Genomic DNA, 8,665 nt, shown 5'->3' with positions numbered 1-8,665 from the left:
TTTCTGATTTTGCACTATTTTTAATTTAACTATTTAATAAACATATGCTTACTGTAACTGATTTACTTGTTTTTTCTATATTACCATGTATTGCAATGTACTGCAGCCGCTACATTAACAAATTTCACAACAAATGCCGGTGATATTAAACCTGATTCTGAAATGCTGGAGGAACTCAGCAGGTCGGGCAGCGTCTGTGGAGGAGAACCAACAGTCAACGTTTCAGGCCGAGACCCTCCATCGGGACTGCCGACCATTTCCAGCTGTTGCTGGGGGCTGCTGATGGTGAGTCAGAGAAACCCAGGGCAGGTGAATCTCCAGCCAGCAGCTGGGTGGGGAGATGCAAACCTTGCCCTGCCCTGCAGAAGCAGGAGGGGGGCAGACCAGTGGCTCTCTCTGTGGCCGTCACGGTTGGGAAGGGCCGAACAGAGGAGGGTGCTGAGGCGAACCATGAACAGGAGTGAGTATGTGTGGATCCTGTACAAAGAGGCTGAGTGAGGCATGTGGGGTAATGGCTCGGGGTAGTTCCGTACCAGCTCACTGGGAGGGTCAGGTTTGGGGCAACTGAGCAACCGTCCACTTTGGTGAGGACCATTTCTCAGCTGTGGACAGCACCCCCACACCACAAGGAACCATGACGTCCAGCCAGCTGCCTGGCTGACCAAAGGGGCCAGTCCACTGCACAGGCGGTGTGGGCTCTGCTCGTCACGGTACGTCAGACAGCGGCGTGCGTCTGACCGCCAGCGCGGGTGTCCGAGACCGTGACAGGGAACACCAGACAGACAGACCCGTGGGGGGACGGAGACGCAAAGAGCCCAGTAGTCATTGTCCTGTGACCGGTGTGGACTCGCCCCTCCACGTCCCATCACTTAACTGCCCAGGGAGTCCATTTCCAGCACAGTGAGGGTGGCTGCCGTGGCTCGAGAGCAGACGGGCCACGGTCAGGGAAGACACAAAGAACAGCACCTGGGGCCGGCGTGGCCCGGAGTGTATCAGCGAGGAAGGCTGGCCGCACCTAAACCAGGGGCCCATCTGACCTGAGGGCTCTGGTCAGAGGAGACTGCTGCCCAACCCTGACCCACAGGGCCAATGCCTCCGACACCCAATGGTCGACATTCCACCACAGGCCCGCGCACGTCACGTGTGTTCCACCTCCCCCATGGCCCCCTCTTCCTCAGATTCTTCTGCGCCGCCGGCAGCCATGTCCAGCAGAGGCTCCTGGGCCGGCGCCATGCCCTCGCCCGCTGGCTCACCCCCCTGGCTCTCCGCGAATTCCAAGATGGTGGGCAGGCTCCCGTGCTTGGGGCAACGCCTCCGCAGGCCGACCAGGAAGGGCTGAGGCAGCGAGTAGATATCCACGTTGTTGCCGAGGTCGATCCAACTGATGCTGGGGAACTTGTCCAGGTCTTTGAGGGCGTCGGTCAGCTGGCGCAGGATGGCGCGGGTCAGCTTGTTGCCGTTGAGGGACAGGGTGCAGAGGTTGGGCAGCGAGGCCAGGGTGGGCAGAAGCTGCAGGAACCCCTCGTCCGTCAGCTCAGTGAAACCCAACTCCACCGTGCACACCATCTCCCAGCTGCGCTGCAGGTACAGGGCGACACGAGGCAGGTCTCGCGGGGTCAGCGCAATTCCCGACAGGTCCACGGCGGTGCTCGGTGGGCTCCCGGACAGGGCAGCTTTCAGACTGCGAAAGGAACGGTCACAAAGTTAGCACTGATTTCACGAGGATTAGAATGTAAAAGCAAAGGTGTAACATTGAGGCTTGGAGGGGCATTGGTCAGACTGCACGGGGCAGGTTTGGGCTCCAAAGGTTCATGGGAATGATTCTGGAGTGAAAGGGTTAACATCAGGAGCATTTGATGGTTCTGGTTGGCCATTCACTCAAGTTTAGAAGAATGGGGGAGGGGTGATCTTATTGAAACCTCCTGAATATTGAAGGGCCTGGACAGAATGGATGTGGAGAGGTCTCCAACAGTGAGAAATCCAGGACCAGAGGGCACAGCCTCAAAATAGAAGGACGTCCCTTTGGACGGAGATGATTTCTTTAGCCGGAGGGTGGAGAATCTGTGGAATTCACCGCCATGGATGACTATGGAGGCCAAGATTAGGAGAACGGCCAAAGAAGTGGCAGATGGGACATCGTGTAGGGAAGAGTACGGTCAGGCGCTTTGGCTTTTTTCTAAATGAGCGGCAAATTCAGAAATGATACAAGTACAAAAAGGGGGGGGGGGGTGTCCTAAAGTGAGAATTTAGAGAGCGAGGGAGACAGCTGAGAAGCTGGACCTCCAGAGTAGTAATCTCTGGATTGCTGCCTGTGCCACGTGCCAGTGAGGGTAAGAACAGGATGATTTGCCCGAGGGATGTGTGGTTGAGGAACTGGTGCAGGGGGCAGTGCTTCAGATTTCAGGATCATTGGGATCTCTTCGGGGGGAGGTGTGACCTGTACAAAAGGAATGGGTTACACCTGAACCCGAGGGGGTCCGATATTTTTGCAGGCAGGTTTGGGGGGTGGGGGTTAAGCTGTTTTGGCCAGGGGGCGGGAACTGTACTGATAGGCCTGGGGATGGGGCAGGTGGTTTACAAGCAGAGGCAGTGTGTAGTGAGACTCAGACAGTTAGGGCAAAATTGCAGCAAGTGAGCTGAGCTGCAGGGGGGCAATACTGAAAAGGGTGCTGACTTTGGTTCACTGTGGGAATGGGACGACTGGCCAGTATTCGGCATACCAAGTGCTCAGCCCAGAAGATTAACTCGTCTTCAGAGTTCCGGGATCTCCTGGCTCTGGAGGGGGCGGACCGAAGGTCGGTGTCTCTGCAGGAATCCGGTGTGTCGTCGTGGGAGACGGAAGATCCTTGGCTGTGTGCCCAGAGACCCGAGTTCTTTGGGCCCAGAGCTCGGAAAAAGTGACGCAATGGACTTTTAACATCGTAAATCAGCGAGTTGTTTGCTATGTCTCCCGTCTCACTGTGAAACAGAGACACCCCTTTCTCCATATTAGGGAGAGAGAGAGCTTGGGGTATGTGGAGTTGACTTTGGGGTACTGTAAGTCTGTGTCATTGATGTTTTGCTGCACACGAGTGCTTGGTGGGGGGGGCACCAATGCTTTTTTGCTGCTGCTTACGCATGGGAGGGGGCAGCTGGGGGGGCTTTGGGGTTCTAACACTTAACTGTCATTCATTCTTTGGGGCACTCCTCTGTTTTTGTGGATGGTTGTGAAGAAAAAGCATTTCAGGATGTATATTGTATACATTTCTCCGACATTAAATGTACCTTTGAAACCTTTGATGAGGGCATTACAGTTGAATGCACGCAGTACACGGAATAAGGCAGGTGATCTTGTAGTTCAGTTACAGATTGTCAGGTATGGCTTGTAGGAATCACTGAGTCGTGGCTGGGAGCTTAACATTCAAGGATACACCTTGTATCAAAAGGACAAACAAGTAAGGCAGAGGGGGTGGGGAGGCTCTGTTGGTAAAAATAATATCAAATCCTTAGAAAGAGATGACATAGGATCAGAAGGTGTAGAATCCCTGCGGGGGGAGTTAAGGAACTGCAGGGGTAAAAAGATCCTGATGTGAGTTACATGCAGGCCTTCAAACTAGCCAGGATGTGGGGTACAAATTACAATGGGGGATGGAAAATACACGTCAAAGGGGCAATGTTATAGTCATGAGGGATTTCAGTTTGCAGGGAGATTGGGAAAATCAATTAGTGCTTATTTTCAATCCCAAGAGAGGGAATTTGCAGAATGGCTATGAGATGGCTTTTTAAAGCAGCTTGCGTTTGAGCCCATGAAGGGATCGCGTATTGTGTAATGAACTAGATTTGATAAAGGAGCTTCTGGTAAAGGAACCCTTAGGAGGCAGTGATTATAATATGACAGATTTAACCCTGCAGTTTGAGAGGGAGAAGCTAAAGCCAGATGTATCAACATTGCGGTGGAGTAAAGGGAATTACAAAGCGCAGGAGAGGAGATGGCCAGAGTTGATTGGAAGGAGACATCAGCAGAGACGATGGCATAGCAGCAAAGGCTGGATTTCCGGGAGCAATTCCGAAGGTGCAGGATAGACACATCTCAAAGTGTTCAAAGGCAGGGTGACGCAACTGCGCAGACAAGAGAAGCCAACATAGAACATAGTAAACTTTAGTGGGAAGCTAGTGCATAGGAAGCTTAAAGAAAACAAAAGAAGTAAAGCCATAGGGAGGGAAAAGATGAAATACGAAAGTAAGCTGGCCCAAAATATCAAAGAGGATACTAAAAGCTTTTCCTGAATATATAGAGAGAGGAGTGGATATCGGACCGCTGGAAAATGACGCTGGAGAGGTAGTAATGGGGTCAAGGAAATGGTGGACAAACTGATTAAGTATTTTGCATCAGTTTTCACTGGGCAAGACACCGGCAGTATGCCAGAAGTGCGAGAGTCTCGGGATGGGGGGGGCAGAAGTGAGCGTGGTTGCTATTACTCGGGAGAAAGTGTTCGGGAAGCTGAAAGATCTGAAGGTAGATAAGTCACCTGGACAGACGGACGACACCCCAGGGTTCTGAAAGAGGTGGCTGAAGAGATTGTGGATGCATTAGTAATGATCTTTCATGAACTAAGAGATTCTGGAAGATTGCAAATGTCACTTCACTCTTCAAGAAGGGAAGGAGACAGAAGGAAAATCAATTATTGGCCAGTTAGTCTGACCTCAGCGGTTGGGAAGATGTTGGGAGTCGATTACTAATGATGAGGTTTCAGGGAAACTGAGGCACATGATAAAATAGGCCAAAGTCAGCATGGTTTCCTCAGGGGAAGATCTTGCCTGACAGATCTGTTGGAATTCTTTAAGGAAATAACAAACAGGATAGACAAAGAAGAACTAGAGGATGTTGTGTACCTGGATTTTCAGAAGGCCTTTGACAAGATGCTGCACGTGGGATCGCTTACCAAGAACCCAGGGTATGACAGGAAAGATTCCAGCATGGATAACGCAGTGGCTGATTGGCAGGAGGCAAAGAGTGGGGATAAAGGGAGCCTTTTCTGATTGGCTGCTGGTAACTAGTGGTGTTCCACAGGGGTCTGTGTTGGGATTGGTTCTTTTTACATTATATGTTAATGATTTAGATGATGGAATTGACAGCTTTGTGGCCAACAATACGAAGACAGGTGGAGGGGCAGGTAGTTTTGAGGAAGCAGAGAGGCTGCAGAAGGGGCAACAAAGTGCCAGATGGAGCAATGTCAGGAAGTGTAGGTCATGCACTTCAGTAGAAGGAATAAAGGCACAGACTACTTAGGGAGAAAATTTAAAAATTCAGGGCACAAAAGGACTTGGGATTCCCTGAACGTTAACTTGCAGGTTGAGTCTGTGGTGAGGAAGGCAAATGCAACGTTAGCATTCATTTCAAGAGGACTAGAATATAAAAGCAAGACGTAATGTTGAGGCTTTATAAGGCTTCGGCCACACTGTACTTGGAGTATTGGGAGCAGTTTTGCATCCATTATCGAAGGAAAGGATTTGCCGGCATTAAAGTGAAAGTTATCCCAAAAATAAAAGTGTTAACTCGTGGGGAATCTTTGATGGCTCTGGGCCTGTACTCACTGGAGATCAGAAGAACGGGGAGAGTGGGAAATCTAGTGACTATTGGAAAGCCTAGATAGACTGGATGTGGAGAGGGTGTTTCCTGCAATGGGTGAATCTCAGAATAGAGGGGCATCCATTCAGAACAGAGATGAGGAAGAATTTTTCCAGTTACAAGGTGGTGAATCTGTGGTATTAATTACCACAGACAGCTGTGGAGGCCAGGTTATTGTGTATATTTAAAGTGAAGGTTGAAAGCTTCTTGAGTTGGGCGTGAAGGGTTCTGGAGAGGAGGGTTGAGAAGGATCATAAATCACCCATGATGGGATGGTAGAGCAGACGATGGGCTGAATGGCCGGGTTCTGTTCTGATGGAAGGTAGGTGCGAGCGGTGGGGATTACCAGGCCTGGGGCTTGCGCTTGAGGAACCCCTGGCGTCTGTACTGCGAGTGTGGGCTCAGGTGGTGGGTCAGCTGCCGGCCGATCCTCTCCAGGCCTCCCGACGAGTCCCCCTCCTGTAAACAATCACACGGTGCAGCAGTCACTCACTGTCCACTGCCAGGAACAGACCACCAGATATAGGCCATTCAGCCCATCAAGTCTGCTCCACTATTCAATCATGGGCTGATTCAATTCTTCCAGTCATCCCCACTCCCCTGCCTTCTCCCCATACCCTTTGATGCCCCGGTTAATAAAAGAACCTATCTATCTCTGCCTTAAATACACCCAATGACTTGGCCTCCACAGCTGCTCGTGGCAAATTCCACCGATTTACCCTCTGACTAAAGTAATTTCTCCGCTTCTCTGTTCTAAAAGGATGTCCTTCAATCCTGAAGTCGTGCCCTCTTGTCCTAGACTCCCCTACCATGGGAAATAACTTTGCCATATCTAATCTGTTCAGGCCTTTTAACATTCGGAATGTTTCTAAGAGATACCCCCCATTCTCCTGAACTCCAGGGAATACAGCCCAAGAGCTGCCAGACGTTCCTCATATGGTAACCCTTTCACCCCTGGGGCAGTGGGCTTGAGGTTCCAGGGAATAAGTACTGGATATGACCCAGTCCATCACGGTTAAAGATCTCCCACCACTGAGCACATCTGCATGGAGCACTGTTACAGGAAAGCAGCATCTATCATCGGGGACCCCCACCGCCCAGAACATACCCTGCTTTCACTGCTGCCGTCAGGGAGGACGGTCCCACACCACCAGGTCAGGAACAGTTACTGCCCCGTGAGCTACGGTGGGTAACTTCACTCACCCCATCACTGAACTGTTCCCACAACCTATGGACTCCTTCCTCAGGGTGGTACAGCTCGTGTTCTCAGTGTTTACTGGCATTTATTTATCAATATTTGTTTCTTGAGTTTTTGTATCTGCACAGTTTGCACGTGGGAGTTTGTCCATCTTGTTGTGTGGTCTTTCATGGCGTGTTTCTTTGCACTTACTGTGAATACTCACAAGAAAATTAACCTCAGGGTTGTGTATGGCGACATATCCAGTTTGATTATGAATTTCCTTTGAACTTTGAGGCCAACAAACCAGAGCTCCAGGAACGAGACCAGTTCCAATGGGGATCCCAGCTGATTAGATCCAGGAACGAGACCAGTTCCAATGGGGACCCCAGCTGATTAGATCCAGGATTGAGACCAGTTCCAATGGGTATCCCAGCTGATTAGATCCAGGATTGAGACCAGTTCCAATGGGGATCCCAGCTGATTAGATCCAGGAACGAGACCAGTTCCAATGGGTATCCCAGCTGATTAGATCCAGGATTGAGACCAATTCCAGTGGAGATCCCAGCTGATTAGATCCAGGAACGAGACCAGTTCCAATGGGGATCCCAGCTGATTAGATCCAGGATTGAGACCAGTTCCAATGGGGATCCCAGCTGATTAGATCCAGGAACGAGACCAGTTCCAATGGGGACCCCAGCTGATTAGATCCAGGATTGAGACCAGTTCCAATGGGTATCCCAGCTGATTAGATCCAGGATTGAGACCAATTCCAGTGGAGATCCCAGCTGATTAGATCCAGGAATGAGACCAGTTCCAATGGGGATCCCAGTTGATTAGATCCAGGATTGAGACCAATTCCAGTGGAGATCCCAGCTGATTAGATCCAGAATTGAGACCAGTTCCAATGGGGATCCCAGTTGATTAGATCCAGGATTGAGACCAATTCCAATGGGGATCCCAGCAGATTAGATCCAGGATTGAGACCAGTTCCAATGGGGATCCCAGTTGATTAGATCCAGGATTGAGACCAATTCCAGTGGAGATCCCAGCTGATTAGATCCAGGATTGAGACCAGTTCCAATGGGGATCCCAGCTGATTAGATCCAGGATTGAGACCAGTTCCAATGGGGATCCCAGCTGATTAGATCCAGGATTGAGACCAGTTCCAGTGGAGATCCCAGTTGATCTGCATTTCCTTCCCCCACCCCCTCAGCCCAATGTACAGAGGTTGGGAGTTGCAGTTACAGAGTATTGTGTTCAGCTTCGTACACCCAGCTACAGGAAAGATGTAGTACAGAAACCGTTTGGGGGATGTTGCCAGCACTTGAGGGACTGTGTTAAAGAGAAAAGTTTGGCAATGAGCACAAACGCCGTCGCTGCAGCAGTGATCCAGGTTCCGATCCTGGTCAGTCTGCGAGGAGTTGGTACATTCTCCCCCTGACAATGTGGGTTTCCTCCCACAGTCCAAAGACCTATGGTTATTCGGGTGCAATTGGGCAGCGTGGGCTCAGAGAGCCAGAAGGGCCTTACCACGCTGTATCTCTGAACAAACACATCTGTCCCAGCTGCATCTCCTATTGGCTGCCTTCACTCTGTATCCCCTCTCCTCGTGTGCCCACCCATGTCCCCTTGCTTCATTCAAAACCCTCTCAAAGCTTCCACACCCTCCACAGTGTCGTCAGTGTAGACCAGGTCAAGAGGGTGGTTAAGATGGCGTATGGAATATTTGCCTTTATTAGTCGAGGCACTGCGTTCAAAAGTCAGGAAGTTATGTTGCGGTTTTATAAAACTCTAGTTAGGCTGCATCGGGAGTACTTCACACAGTTCTGGTTACCTCACTATAGGACGGATGTCGAGGCTTTGGAGAGGGTGCAGAC

General features: G+C 50.6%; 1 protein-coding gene across 1 annotated transcript in view; it reads right to left on the bottom strand.

Annotated features, from left to right (window-relative positions):
- The window catches only part of lrrc75a (leucine rich repeat containing 75A), a 48,058-nt gene continuing 39,393 nt past the window's right edge, over positions 1–8,665 (bottom strand). Inside the window, exons 3-4 of the mRNA XM_073052999.1 lie at positions 5,955–6,067; positions 1–1,681 (exon numbers count right to left, since the gene is read on the bottom strand). Of these exons, the coding sequence (XP_072909100.1) occupies positions 1,138–1,681; positions 5,955–6,067 (657 nt within the window). The 3' untranslated portion in view covers positions 1–1,137. The remainder of the gene's footprint in view (positions 1,682–5,954; positions 6,068–8,665) is intronic.

The sequence above is a fragment of the Hemitrygon akajei genome, chromosome 8, assembly GCF_048418815.1.
Source record: "Hemitrygon akajei chromosome 8, sHemAka1.3, whole genome shotgun sequence".
NCBI lineage: Eukaryota > Metazoa > Chordata > Chondrichthyes > Myliobatiformes > Dasyatidae > Hemitrygon > Hemitrygon akajei.
The sequence above is the reverse complement of the archived record's forward strand: the minus strand, read 5'-3'. Positions and strand labels throughout refer to the sequence as shown.